This window comes from Leptidea sinapis, chromosome 13, assembly GCF_905404315.1.
Source record: "Leptidea sinapis chromosome 13, ilLepSina1.1, whole genome shotgun sequence".
Taxonomy (NCBI): Eukaryota; Metazoa; Arthropoda; class Insecta; order Lepidoptera; family Pieridae; genus Leptidea; species Leptidea sinapis.
In genome coordinates, this window is record NC_066277.1 from 1,548,670 (window position 1) to 1,564,694 (window position 16,025).

At 37.6% G+C, this 16,025-nt stretch overlaps 1 protein-coding gene across 1 annotated transcript in view; it reads right to left on the bottom strand.

Moving 5' to 3' along the window:
- Positions 1-827: 827 nt before the first annotated feature.
- Positions 828-16,025, bottom strand: part of LOC126967699 (nose resistant to fluoxetine protein 6-like) — a 63,262-nt gene continuing 48,064 nt past the window's right edge. The window contains exons 9-14 of the mRNA XM_050812300.1: positions 14,385-14,558; positions 9,852-10,002; positions 7,689-7,875; positions 6,437-6,505; positions 4,736-4,878; positions 828-1,015 (exon numbers count right to left, since the gene is read on the bottom strand). Coding sequence (XP_050668257.1) covers positions 854-1,015; positions 4,736-4,878; positions 6,437-6,505; positions 7,689-7,875; positions 9,852-10,002; positions 14,385-14,558 — 886 coding nt within the window. The 3' untranslated portion in view covers positions 828-853. The remainder of the gene's footprint in view (positions 1,016-4,735; positions 4,879-6,436; positions 6,506-7,688; positions 7,876-9,851; positions 10,003-14,384; positions 14,559-16,025) is intronic.

Genomic DNA, 16,025 nt, shown 5'->3' on the forward strand with positions numbered 1-16,025 from the left:
CAACAAGCGCCACGGCACAGAATGGGGCATAACAAACACACTAGAGAATTTGAATTGTGCTGATGATATTATATGCCTCTTAGCCACACGAGCGCAGATATGTAGTCCAAATTGAGCGAACTGTGCGAGTAAGCAGCGAAGGCAGGACTTAAGCTGAATATAAGGAAGACTCAAGATATGAGGTGCGGGGCAACGAGCTTAGGCCCGTTACTCCTTGGCACAGAGGTAGTGGAGCGCGTCCACAAATATTCTTATCTCGGGAGCTGCGTGTCAGAGACTGGAGGGACTGAAGAAGATGTCACTTCACGGATCACCAAAGCATGAGAAACCTTTGTATGGCTCGAAAACTGACACGGAGATTTAAGCTCAAAATATTCTGGTCCAACTGGCCCGACATAATTTCCAACGTCCATCTTTGGCAACGCTGTCATGAAGTCCCAATCGACCAACAGTTTAAACGCCGCAAATGGAGCTGGATAGGCCACACACTCCGGAGGGATCCCAACCAAACAGAGGCAAGCCCTAGACTGGAACCTCAAGGAAAACGCAAACGTGGCCTTCCAAAGCAAACCTGGCGGCGGACTGTCATTGACGAAGAGACCTGGTGTGAAATTAAGAGATATGTTCAGGACCGACCGCGATGTACATGTACCGAGGATGCCCTCTGCCCCAGCTAGGGGATACAGGAACTTGAGTAAGTCACTGCAATTTGAAAAATAGTTCAACACTGTACATCCGGGTATATTTTCTGTAATGAAATAATAATCGAAAGAGCCGTAATTTTGGTGGACTACAGGAAGGCACTTTTTAATAAAGAAAAACATTCGTCGATTTTAAAAACTATATTTAAATATCATAAATGTGTGCTGTAGACGTGGTCAGGCACGGCATCCTCGTGTGGCGTCTCCTTGCGGGCCAGCAGCTTCCCCACTCTGATGAAGGGCAGCTCCACAAGCAGCGACAGCGGCACGGCCACCAGGAACGACACCACCGTCACCACGGCGGTGGTCAGGTACTGCAACGGAACAATACAGATCTGATACAGGAACCACTGCCATACCCCTTGCAGGTCCAAACTTAATATAATACTTACACTTCTCTATAATATCACCTACTGGCACAAATTCAAATTCAAAATTCAAATGCAAATATTTTTATTCAAAATAGTAGGTACCTATTTAAAATCACTTATTGAACGTCAAAAACTACCACCCATTCAAAAGAGACTGCCTCAGACCTGAGAAGAATGGGCGTAAGAAACTCAGCGGGCTTTTTTTTTAAATATAAAATATGGATTACAATGTAATATCGTACAATAAACATTTATAATTAACGAGCCTGAGGGTGTTCGCTTTATTCCCAGTCCGTGGTAAAATCGTTTATGCTATAATAACCTTTCCCACACAAACGTTTTTTAACAATTCTTTTAAATTTCGTAACACATTTGTTTTGTACATTTTCTGGGATCATAACGTAGAAGCATATACATCGCCCAACAAAAGACTTACTAACTAGACCCAACCGAGTAGTAGGCATAACAAGTTTATGTTTGTTCCTCGTGTTAACATTATGAATGACACAGTTTCTAGAAAATTCCTCAATGTGCTTATGAACATACAAAACATTATCAAAAATGTATTGAGAAGCAACAGTCAAAATGTTTATTTCTTTAAATTTTTCTCTTAATGATTCTTTAGGACCTAGGTTATAAATCGCGCGAATAGCCCTCTTCTGCATCACAAAGATAGTATTAATATCGGCCGCACTGCCCCATAACAATATACCATAGGACATAATACTATGAAAATAACTAAAGTATACTAATCTCGCCGTATCTATGTCAGTTAACCGTCTGATTTTCTTAACCGCATATGCTGCAGAACTAAGCCTATTCGCCAATTCTTCAATATGGGGCCCCCACTGTAATTTGGAATCAAGAGTAATGCCAAGAAATATAGCAGATTCCACTGGTTTTACCACCTCTCCATTTAATAAAATATTCGCATCTACATTTTTGACATTTGGCGCGGTGAATTTAATATATTTATATTTAATATATTTTATTTTTTACAAAAGGTAATTGGCGCTAAACCAGTACACGATGTCAGATAGAGCATTGTTTACTTCGTCATATAAAACTTGGCTTCGTTTCACTTTGAATGTAAGTGAAGTGTCATCCGCAAACAATACCACCTTGTGTTTTTTTTCTACAAGGTTAGGTAGATCATTTATATAAATTAGGAAGAGGAAGGGTCCAAGAATAGACCCTTGTGGTACCCCCATACCGAGAGGAGTCCCAGGAGATCTCCTGCCATTCACCTCGACCCTCTGAATCCTATTATTTTAATATGAGATCAGAAGATCGAGTGCACATCCTCTTATACCATAGTGACATATCTTCCTGACCAGCGTTGAATGTTGAACACAAACAAAAGCCTTAGATAAATCACAGAAGATACCAAGTGCATTCTGTGGTTTTGGGTTATGTAAACAATTTGTTATGTTTTTAAGGTAACCCTCGCTTCTGGGATTAATACACAAAAATAAACAAAATTTTATGAATGATGCGGGATTCGAACGACCTCTCGCGTTCCGTGCGAGTGATCTTCCAACTGAGCTAACCGTTCGAGTGATGTATCGTCATAAAATCTTGTATGCTGTGTTCAACTCTTAGGTTGTGGCTTCATCTAATGGATCTTCTTTACAGTTGATAACCAGCTGAACTCCAATATTTGCATATGAGAAAATTGACTTGAGATGTCGCTCTTGCAAATCTAATCTATAATCTTAGATTGCAAGTTGAGGTCGTGGGTTCGAGTCCCGCATCGTTCATAAGATTTTGTTTTCAAATTTTATTTGTGGATTATATAATAGTGACTTTTAGAGACTATAACATCTACCTCCTCCTGGTGTATTGATACCAGGGGCGTGCATTCCATATATGCCAATAGGCATAGCCTACGTACCATATTAAGAATCTAATTAATATTCCTACACTAGATTCCAAGATAATTCAGATAAATTCAGTTCTTTTATTCTATAATCGAACTTCTATTGAACACCCAACCAGTAAGTTTTTCGTTAAGCGATATACTAAATACTCACAGTAAGCAGTTCCGATTATGCTTACTGAAGCCTAGTAGAATACGTTTAATTTCTATAACAAAATTTATTTGTCAAGGTAATACGACCACAGCAAAAAATATACAATTACTATGTATATCGTTCTTAAATATGACCATCGCAATTTGACATCTTTAACACATCCGGGGTAAGCAAGCTTATGACACTTCGAAATGACAACCGAGCTGTCACGAAAGAAATGATGCCTACATCAAGAATTATGAGTAATTATTATGACGTGACTCGTTCGCTTAGTGTCCGAGTTTTAACCTTATTGCCCTCCCATAAGAGTTAACATCGCACATGACGTGATTCATGATTGTGAGATATAAAATATGACATTTCCGGAAATAAAAATATATTCTTCACTAATCAACAATGACAGAGCCATTTTTTTTGTTGTTGTATTTTCGTCATTCGTGTACTTATACGGGCGTGAATAATTAACCTAATTACATTAGTTATTTGTTTTGTGTTGATTTGTTTATTGTTAATTATATTAAGTGTTTATATTGGAAAAAGAAGTTGCTGTGTGTTTTATGTTTAAAATAGGTACTTAACTAGTAAGGAATTAAAATATAATGGAGGAATTCCAGTGTCGTGATTGTGGCGAAAATACGATTTGTTTACATAAATTAGGTATGTATCCTTTTGCACAATTTTCGTACGTAGATAAAATAAAAATTGTTTCTCTTTATAGACCAATGCAAAAATATTAGTTTAACTCAACAAAAAGGTAAAATTATGAGATATTTTAATACCAAGTATTACGAAAAATACACTTGGCTAGCTGGATGCCACCATTCCAATTTCTTCCCCTGCTATTTATTTTCTACAACGAAAACTGTGCGGAATTATACTGGTTACGGTGACTTGCAATTAATTTGACAAATCTTGCTAAAAAACACGATCAATCTGACAGATCGGCAGAATGTTGGTAAGTGAACTTATATTTATCCTTATAACAGGAAATATTTTTTTTAATATTAATCGCGAATACATACGACTAGTTGAACTTCAAGTGCCTACCGCGCTGGAAAACCAATGCACGCCCCTGAATGATACCTACATCATTACTTATGATATGATATCCAACTTTGATGCGGTTCGTCATTTTCTAGATGACAAATTAACTAATTACTACAGATTATTAACAAAGCTACCCGATATACGTGGATGTCGGTACCGGTTCCCATCGGAAAGATGTTTTTTTTTATGAAAATAAGGGATGAGACGAGCAGGACGTTCAGCTGATGGTAATTGATACGCCCTGCTCATTTCATTGCAGTGCCGCTCAAGATTCTTGTAAACCAAAAAAAATCTGAGTGGCACTACAACTGCGCTCGTCACCTTGAGACATAAGATGTTAAGTCTCATTTTCCAGTAATTTCACTAGCTACGGCGCCCTTCATACCGAAGCACAGTAATGCTTACACATTACTGCTTCACGGCAGAAATAGGCGCCGTTGTGGTACCCATAATCTAGCCGGCATCCTGTACAAAGGAGCCTCCAACAAAGGAGTACAAAGCAAGAATACACTTTAAAATTTTAGTAATATCAGGAAACTATCAGTTCATAAGTGGAATGCTCAAATAATGAATGGTAACTTACAATAGACAGCGGCGACGTATAGATGAGATCGACCCTGGTCGAGCCATACAGTCTTATGAGCGGGTAGTGTATCAGGTACACGCAGTACGACAGTCTGCCCGGCAGTATCCAGCCCTTCCACTCCATTATGGCTCGCAAAAGTTCTGTATAAAATTTGTAAATTCATCATCATTATAACTTTGTCGTAAATAGTCGGTCTTTACGTGATATCCTTTCGTTATTTGATTGTATTCAACCACGGGTTCTTTCACCTTAGTGACAGCATTATTAGTATTAGGACAGTTTTTTTTATGAAACTAGGGATGAGACGAGCAGGACGTTCAGCTGATGGTGATAATTGATACGCCCTGCCCATTACAATGCATTGCTGATCATTCTTGAAAGAACCAAAAATTCTGAGCGGCACTACAACTGCGCTCGTCACCTTGAGACGTAAGATGTTAAGTCTCATTTGCTCAGTAATTTCACTAGCTGCGGCGCAACACTAAAATGTTTACACATTACTGCTTCACGGCAGAAATAGGCGCCGAGGTGTTACCCATAATCACACAGATAGCCAATATGAAAAAATATTCACAAACCGTTTGGAGAATGCTGTTCTGAGATTTGCGGAGGATATCTATCCCAGAAGGAATCAACTCTTTTTCTCATCGCAGCATAGAAATCAGGCACCCTCGATTCAGCAAACATACATATGTCTCAAGGTGACGAGCGCAATTGTAGTGCCCCTCAGAATTTTTGTTTCAAGAATCCTGAGCGGTACTGCATTGTAATGGGTAGGGCGTATCAATTACCATCAGCTGAACGTCCTGGTCGTCTCGTCCCTTGTTTTCATTTAAAAAATGGTATTTGGTGGTGTGTTTTTTACTCCACTCACATAAGTTGCCGTGGATCTCTCGTCAGAACCAGGGTGTAGGTATATAATGTGCACGTTGTTGTATTAGTTATTTATGCAACTGTTGTGTAATGAGGGGTATTAAAACATGGGTGTTTTAATACATAATTATCAACAGTTTCATATAAGACTTTATCTACACCCAGAATATGAATCCTCAAAAAGATTCTGAAACAGTTAGCTTACTGCGAACATTAAAACAGCCAGTCCTAGTAGTAACCTAATATCCCATTACTGATTATATACAAATAAACTAAGTATTAATGAAAGAATTATTTATTTTAGTAGTAATTTACATTTTGTATAGTGGAATTATTAAAATTAACTTGAATATTATGTTCTTTTGCAGCGTTTAAAATATCTGGCGGTGTGCTGTCAAAACTTGAATCGCAAATTTTTCAAGAAAAATGGCGGGGTTTCGAATAACCTACTTTTTTTTACGCCACGCCACGTTCTGGCAGTGTGGAACGCGTGTATACGAAAATGTTCCTTTTTTGAAATTCATACAGATGCTATCTGTATGAATCGAGCAATAAGAATGTGGCTGTTTGTTGAAACTCTTTGCGCATGAAGGGATCGAAAAAAAAACCATGAAGTGTTGTTACGAAATTACAACACACATGGTTTTTTTTTACAACAGTACAACAGTACAACATTACAACACTCGTTTGGATGATGTAATGGTTATTACGACATTGGGTGTTTTAATGTTGGTAATAAGCTAACTGTTTCAGAATCTTTAATGGAGGATTTAAAGTATGGGTGTAAATAAAATAATTAACAATTAAAGATCTTAATAACATCACCTTGCATTTGAAATTTTCGTTCCTTCTTCGTATCCGCCTGCGGATCCTCTTTGATGTGCCGCCGACCTCCTTAGGATAATATAAAACGTGTTTAGGATAATATTAAAACAATTATTATAATTATAACTACATGTCCTTGAAAAGGTATTAAGGAATGTGGAATTATTCCCATGATTTACTCGATGAGTTATGAGATACAATACTATTAAAAATAAAACAGAAGATATTATGTATTTTGTCTATTCCATTCCATTCGTCAATCCAGTAATTTAAATAATTAATTATGAAAACGACTATGTCAAGCCAAAAACAATTTCCATTAAATTTGAAGCATAACACGCTACCACCTTGGTTATCATCCCCGCCACCTGGATGTGTGATCCTCCTCTTCAGTGCGGTTGTCAAACAACGATCTTTACATCCGTAATACACGTACCTTCACTTTACCTATAGGCTACAGAATAAGCTTCCTTACGCGGTGTTTCTAGGACGATCCGCCATGGGTACCTCCACAAAAGGCGCGTACACCTTCATAAAATGCTGGCAACGCTCCTGTGTTTCTTCTGATGATGCAGGAGAGTGGGAGCGGCGGTGATCACATAACATCAAGTGACACGCTCATTTGCCCTCCGCTTTCATAAATGCATACAGACCCACCCCTCCTACATCCGGGGATAACTTAGGACGCAGGTGTCTGCCAGCAAGCGCCTACAGTCTACACTACGGGTTCGTGTTGGCCGTCTGCTCAATACCGGTGATGAACAGACCGGGGATGTCGTCCGGTGTGCTGCTAATGAGGTCACGACGCGAGAACAGAGGCATCTGGCTTGTCGTGCTGGCGACCATCAGATTTAAATCGGAAATGTAAGCTTATTGTAGAAACGACTACATTTTGGTTTTGGTTATAATAATAATACCCATTTAAATAACTTATAGAGAGGGCCACCTGGTGGTCAGTCATCTCCGCACTCAGACTGCTGCAACTCCAGGGAAACCCCAGCGTGGCCGGCCTTTTAAGTGGGTATATGAAAGATACACATCGTAGGTCATGCCACAGTGTAGATGTACGAGCAGTTCAATATTATCAACATTATACGTGGGGTATTGGGGATGATATTTAAGTATAAGTGTTGTAGCATGGTGGATTTCAACGGCAGAAATTATCTTTTTCCTGAGTGCACGTTAATCTTGAGACCATAAGGTCACTACATTGTAAAGTAATAAGACACAAGTAATAAAATTGTCGAGTTACGGTCAATTCTGAAGATCATCCCCAGAATGAAAGCGGCGGTCAGGAAGCCCATGACGGGCCTGCACACGGCTGCGAAGGCCGTGCGGACGAGCAGTGGGTCCCGAGGAGCGTCCCGGTAGAACACCGAGCCCAGCCACATGAAGGCCGCACCAAGCGGGATGATGAGCCAGTGCAGCAGCCGGTATCTCTGGAGCACAATTCATTATTCTGAAACAGGACCTGATACTATTGCAGTTAAAGGTGAATTTCTAGAAGTAGCATCCATGTTTCACTTTTTTTTATTTATCTATTATAAATATACAGCTTCTTCTTATACTAATACAAGATCCTGTAAAACTGTTTACACAGTTCGTTTACAGGATCGAGCGAGTCTCATAAAATAAATCCTATAACGCATCTTACAAATGTTACTGCAACTTTTTTAAATATATTTTTGTTTGGTTCCCGTCGGATGTTAGGCAGATATGGTATTCTTTTCTTTAAAGTTCTAAAGCCAAGCTAATTATTTACTCTAGGTACTTCAAGTTACCCGTGGGATGCTGTTAATTCAAATCCAATCTTTAAATGTTTCCTTTCTCTGGTTTTCACTCCTTTTGTAAATATTTTGTGTTTGTATATTTATAAAAAAAGATTAACTTGTAGGTAAATATCACTAAGTACTTAAATGTTTTAATAATCTAAGTATTTCTATCTGTGTATCATAATTCATAACCGTTAAAATTAGAAATCACATTCTATAGTCTTGGTGCTCCAATTATTTCAACGTGATATTGACTAGTTTTTATGTATCTATATAATGGTGGTGTATCTTCCAATGAATCCATAGTAAGAAGAAGAGAATAGAATAAAATACTTCCACTTAAGAAAATTTGAACTTTAATGAGAAATGGCAAAAACCTCAATGTCACTATTTTAAATCAATATTAATTATAGGTCAGTCTTGCATCAAAATACTGAAACATTTCAACTTAAAATAAAGAAATGTATCTATCCAAATAAATTAAGAAAAACTACAAGTTATTAAGTGCACACAGTAGACGAATCCATCCACTACACAGTAAATAAATAAAGGTATTATGCGAGTATTATAAAAGCATGCGAAGCGAAACTTTTACACTAGTTTAAATGGCTCTCAGTGAAATATTTACTCAACAATGTAATCGAAGTAACAATTATAAAAGGAAAATATAAGGGAGAAAAGTGTTGATACCGCATCCCAATTATAATGACTGCAATTTCCAGTGCAGTTTGCTTTCGCAATAACCATAAATAAATTACAAGGTGAACGGCTGGATCACTTGGCGTTGCGTAGACGTCGCTTCATTGTGTGTCATCTACCGCATTTATTGCGGGTAGTGTTCATAAGAGCTGTTTAACCTGATTCCTGCCGCCGAATTCCACCTTCGCACGACATGCCACAAGTTGGGATATCATCCCCACCATTTGGATGTGTGGCGGTCCTCCACAGTGCAGTTTTCAAGGAGCTTTCTTCCACGTACTACAAAGCTGTGGAATGAGCTTCCTTGTGCGGTGTTTCCGGGACGATACGACATGGGTACCTTCAAAAAAAGCGCGTGCACCTTCCTTAAAGGCCGGCAACGCTCTTGTGATTCCTCTGGTGTTGCAAGAGAATGTGGGCTGCGTTGCTCACTTAACACCAGGTGACCCGTACGCTCGTTTGTCCTCCTATTCTATAAAAAAAAGGTGAGCCATTAAGGATTTGCGGCGTTAAACTTGAAAACCCATGCTTCTTTCATGAAAAGTTGTATGTTGCCTTCTCCCGCGTTTTTCCGTCAGCTTTATTTGTTTACGCGCCAAATAAGTAAATAAATAAAAAATCAATTTTATAAAGTTTTTCAGTCCACGAAATAGAAAACTTTTGTAAGTAATCGTCTTTTATTGCTGGGACATAAATTACGGGATCACTCGGAAATGCGTTATATTTATTAAATATTTACTAAAAACTTCTGAAAGAACAAAGTCTGTACGGGCAGCTGGTTTATGTATAACTTTGGATGGCGTGCTTAAAACGATAACAAAAAAAAAAGAGTGTGTATACTTATGTAAATAAATGTCACAGTTAACTGGCAAATTGTTTCCCATTTAAGACATGAATAAAATGAGTCATGTTTATTATAGTGGGATCACAGGAGCGTCACTCACCACATAGTTGGCTATCAGCACGTCCCTCTCCTGCCAGTCGTAGACAAGGTAGCCGGTGGCCAGGCCGATAGCGAAGCTGACCAGGTTCGTGTGACCTCTCTTGTAGACCTCATTGTATGTCGGATCTGTGCTGAAGAAGCTGCGACACCCGCTACCGAACGAAATACTAGTAAGATACAATATTATATTCATTTATTCATTCATACACTCACGCCTTGTTCCCGTCGGGGTAGGCAGAGACAATAGAATGCCACTTGCTTCTATGCTTACAAACCTCACGCGCTTCCTCTACATTCAATACTCTTTTCATACATGCAATATTATATGTATACAAATAAAATTAGCAAACAAAATTTTATAAACGATATGGGACTCGAACCCGCGACCTCTCGCGTTCCGTGCGAGCGCACTTCCTACTGTGCCAACCGTTCGAGTGACGTATCGTTGATAAAATCTAGTATGCTTTGTTCAACTCTCAGGTTGTGGCTTCATCTACAAGATCTACTTTACAGTTGATAACCTGCTCAACCGCAATAATTGCATATTAGGAAATTGACTTGAGATGGCGCTCTTGCAAATCTAAGCAATTTGTTATATTTTTAAAGTAATAACCCTCACTTCTGGGATTAATTACACAAGTAAAATTTTATGAACGATGCGGGACTCGAACCCGCGACCTCTCGCGTTCCGTGCGAGCGCACTTCCAACTGTGGCAACCGTTCGAGTGACGTATGGTTGATAAAATCTTTTAAGCTTATATATATGAGTGCATCAAATGAGTAACATGTAAGGCAACTTGACCTATGTTGTAAGCCTCACTCTAATCTGCATTGTGCACTGCAAGAATGTTACCCAGAGATGATTGCCTCTTACGGCCGTGCCCAATATACTATGTACAGATAAATTACTATTTCTACTGTCAGTAATTAGCTGTCAATAATCTGAAGTTGTCCCAATATACCCGATAAGTGATTCTTATCCCCTTATATTGGGACGCGTGAATTGCAATTTCCATACAAACTTCTATCGCTGGTAAGCTATACGTCGTCCCATTGACAGACAGCGTGTACGGATAAGGTGAGTTACCGTTGATAAGTTTATTGTGACAGAAAAGTAATGATAGTTACGATTTTTATCTCAAGTAACAGATAGACTGAGTATTGGGAACGGCCGTTAGTCTGTGTATAACCTTTTCAAACGCAACAGCTCATCAGATTCAACTGCGGTCGGTCCGCACAGCGAGCTGTATCGCTTATAGCCCACCTGGTTGATAGGTGATGGTAAAAGCACCTATCAACTATTTATTAACCAGTAGTTCCTACATTCTTGTACGCCTAAATATATTAATGTTGACAAAATATGAGTTGAATTTACAACACTTAAGGTGTCACAGTATGCACATTCTTTACTTTCGTGACACCAATAACGGTTTCAGTACCTTTCTTGTGTAAAAGCTTTTAACATACGAGGGGAGGCTGATAAGTAATCTACCTAACTATGAAAGAAAAGACTTTGATGGCTAGTTTTTTTTTTATTTTTCTATATAGTCTCCTGCAAGTGAAATACACTTATGACATTTGCAAATAAGTGACATCATGTCGTTATAATAGTAATTTTTATTTTGCTCGTCAAAATGGTCAGTCACAGCCTCCTTCATTTCTTCGTCCGTCGAAAATCTGCGACCCCTCAATTTTTTCTTTAAATCTTTGAATAAGAAATAGTCACAGGGAGCCAGATCTGGACTATAAGGTGGATGGTTAATTTCTGTGAAGCCGTTTTTGCTCAGGGCTGACCTCGCCGTTAAGGCTGTGTGTACAGGAGCATTGTCTTGTAAAATCAGAACACCTTTGCTGAGTTTGCCTCTCCGCTTTTCTTTGATTTGTTCACGAAGCTGGTCAAGCAAGTTTGCATAATATTCAGCATTCATTGTTGTATTTTTAGGCAAATAATCTATCATCAAAATCCCTTCGACATCCCAAAATACGGTGGCCATTAGTTTTCCAGCCGACGGCCGAACCTTGAACTTCCTTGGCGGCTTTTCTCCTTTAAATTTCCATTGCATTGACTCTTGTTTGCTTTCCGGATCCCACTGGCAAATCCAAGTTTCATCACAGGTCACAATTCGAGAGATAGTCTCTTTCTTCTTCTTTCTTCTTTACCTTTGACCAGGTCTAGAAATGCCTGACAACATTCTACTCGCCTTTGTTTGTCAAAGGGGGTCAACATTCTAGGGACCCAACGCGCGCTCACTTTGGACATGCCCAAATGTTCGTGAATAATTTCATGAACTCGTTCCTTGCTAATGCCCACATTTCTGGCTATCTCCCACTGCTTGATTCGCCGATCTGCAAGAATCAGGTTCTTCACTTTTTCAACATTATCTGCGGCAACAGCAGAAATTGGCCTTCCACTACGTGGGTCGTCTTCCAGGCTCTCACGGCCATGTTTAAATTGCTTCGACCAAAACTTTATGACGAATTCAGAAGGACTTGAATCACCAAACACCTTTAACATGCGCTCTCTGATCTGCGTAGGCGTATTTCCTTCTTTACTCAGGAATTTAATCACTGCTCGATGCTCAAATTTCATCATTTTACAATTTTCTTTCGACATGGTGAAATCAAAGCCGCGCCAAAAAAACAAAAGCAAGCGAAAAAAAATAAGCGTCATAATTTTGAAAAAAAATAAATATAGAATATGATTTTGCAGTGGCCAGTTCGATTTTCAAAACTTTCTTTAACAAAGTAGATTTTATATCAGCCACCCCTCGTAACATAACAGATTACTTTAAGCTTTCTGGAAAGACCCCGTGTGAAATGATATATTAATTAAGTGAGTCAATATATGAGAGATATTGTACTTGCAATGTTTGAGTATGTGTGTAGTTATATAATCATAACTTGCCTTGAAAAAAATTGATTTTAGAATTATACTTATTTTGAGTAATTCAAGCACACTAACACAAAGTGTCATACAAATCGCCAGTGTAAGACGTAGCTTGTCACGCACACTAAACTAATATTCCTGGCCTGATTGTATCGGCTGCCTAACAACAAGAGACTCTATCTAGACGTATAAATTATCTAAAATAAAATATTAGTAATAATTATTTTTAATAATATTTATATAGGTACCTATACTATAAGATGTTGCTAGGTTAGCTAATTACGTAATAACTTAAGAAGGGCCCTTAAGTTGAGTCTGAATAATTTTGTTCACAACTTTTTACGGTAGTTGAACAGAGTTGCGGGGCTTGGTTGTTTTACAAGTTATATTTTTAATGGCATTGTGCAATTATGGAGTCTAATTTTTGGATATCAAGTTCATATCACCCATAATAATGAATGATTATTCACACCCATATTTACTTATAAATGATGACAATTAGGAAATGAACCTTCCTTTATCTGTGTTTGGTGGTCGATAAATAGTGCATATAATATAATATTATATTATTTATTTTTATTTTATAAATATTTTTTTCCAATTCTTTGTTTGAATTCATTTACAATGAAACTTATATTTCGTATAAAATACAGACTATTATTCATTAATATTCCTCCTCCTTTTTTGCTCATCTGCACGCTGGCCTGTAACTGAAGTGTTGATCGAAATAACATACTAATAACCTTTTTTATATTCGCAATTTGATATTTTTTTAGCAATGGAAAGTTTTTGAGAATAGAACGAATGTGTACATGAAATAATAGCAGTGATCAATTATCAAAAGGTAGTAACAGTAATCGTTCCAGGTAGTGAAACTTATTTCTAAAATGTTGTCTTATCCTTATGTAAATAATGTTAGTTAGTTATTAGGTATTTTAAGGTTCTAACTTGACAATATCATCCGTTGATCGTATTGATGTAATTTTTTCAGTTTCATTTTTATACAAACGTTTCAAAACGGAGCTTTTTGTGGATTACATATTATGGAAGACTAATTTAGTATTCAGAGTACATGGTAACCGGGAATGCAACCCGGGAGAACTGGGCGGGCCACAGACCAAGTATAGTAACTAGACTAATTGATAGCTTCCGTCTCACTCACACGAGAAAAAGAAAAACTTAGGCGAGTCTTATGAAATGAGATAGAGTGGTTAGTTTTGTTTCGCCATGCGTGCCTGTTTTTTCAAGGTCAGCACACCCGGTGTGCTAAACAAACTTGACAACGCAGCACAGACAACTTGTGAAACGTGTGAAATATCCACTATTTATTCAACATCAGTGACAATTTTAAGTAGAATCGAAGGAAATATGGTGCGATGTTGTGTGTTACGACGTAAAAGTGATAGTGAAAGAACACTTGTGTTCAATTATGTACCGATATATATATAGGATATAACCTGTCTCATGTTGGCCACGCCAAACCGATGCCTAGTACTATACTTGGTCTATAGGGCGGGCGCTGACAGCGTGTGAGCAACCGGCTCACAGTCAATTGAACCCTCCCTGGGATTCCACTACCGCAGCTGCAACTGCGAACATTTAAACAATCGGTCGACGATTCATTTTGAGATCGTGTTCAATGCTTACCTTGGATGTAATAGTAGCATGGCTTCCAGGTCCTGGAAGTAGGTGTGGAGCGCCGGGATTGCGACTCCAGCCGCGACCAGAGCGCCCAGGAGCCACTTCTTGTATCGGGAGCCCCTGAGTACCAGGCACACCACTAGCCCGAGTATCCACAGCTGCATGTCCGCCGCGATGTACCTGTAACGATTACATCTGTTGCTCTCCACACTACGCTTCTGTTTTGTTGTCTATTCATTTAATACGATATATTAGACCAGGTTCGATAATTTTTGTGAACCAAAAAAATTGGAAAAGGACGAGACAAAAATGAAAGGAAGAAAATAAATTACGGGTTTTAGGGTAAAAAACGGTTTATCTCGATTTTCGGCAATACTACAATTCCTATGGCAAAAAATGAAATGTCAAAGTTGTAGGTAACAAAAAGATCTACCACTTTTGTTTTCACATAACCTAACGTTTCTGTGAAAAATTCAAAAAACCAAGTGCAATTACACCATTGGTAAGTAAAGATTTCAACAAATAGAAAGCACGCAAACTTTTTGAAAAAAGCTGATTTTTGACGAGTGAATTATCGATTGAAAATAAGGTTTCTTTTCCGATATTTGAGTCAAAATAAGGTGAAAAAATAAATATTTCAATACAAATAAATTACAGTGTATTTGGGACATAAAAAAGTAACTTTTTACAACATTTCGTGATTTTTTTTTTAAGATTTAAATAAAAAACCAATAACTTGGTTTGTTGTATTTTTCACATAAACTTTTAAGCTTTTGTGAAAAAATGCGGAAACAAAATTTGTAGATCTTTTTATTACCTACAACTTTTCCATTAAACTTTTTGCCACAGGACTTGGTAGTTTTGCCGGAAATCCAGATAAACCATTTTTTACCCTAACACCTCCCTTTTCCACTTCCCGATATCAGATCGCCCGTAATTAATTTTTCCTTTCATTTTTGCTATATTCTCTTCCTTTTCCAAGTTTCATCCAATCTTTTTTTTTTACTTTTTATCATTTTCAAAAACAGCACAGGTCTATATAGTATGTTTCTCTAAATAAATCTCCTGTTTATCAAAACTCACAAATCTGCATTTTCACAAACTGTGACACTTCACAAGGAAGTTATTACAAGTTTATTTATTAGCAATTATCAATATGTCAGTTATACAAATACAAAGTATGCATACTAGTTAGGAAAATACTTTTAGATTCCGTACGTACACAAATCACTTTTAAGACAAAATCACATAAACATGGTACCCGAAACAAACTCCAATTAACTAAAGCTAGGAAAAAATTATGGTACGAAAACTATACAGTTTGAGGGAGCCCTACTATACATAATGACTTGTCGAAAGATATATTTGAGGAAATATCTTATCCAAAATTTAAAGCTAAATTAAAAAAGCACTGTCAATCACAATAGATAGATTGTTACATTAGAACATAGCGTGTTTTGAATTTATTATTGTTTAAAGTCACCGTAACTATAAAATTTATGTTTTCTTTTATATTTATATAGAATCATTGTTCTCATGTTAGTGAACTTTTGTTCTTGTTTGAGAAATAAACTCTTTAAACCTTAAACCATTATTAGCATCGCCAACACAATAATCACTAACTTATAACATTTAATATTATTCTAA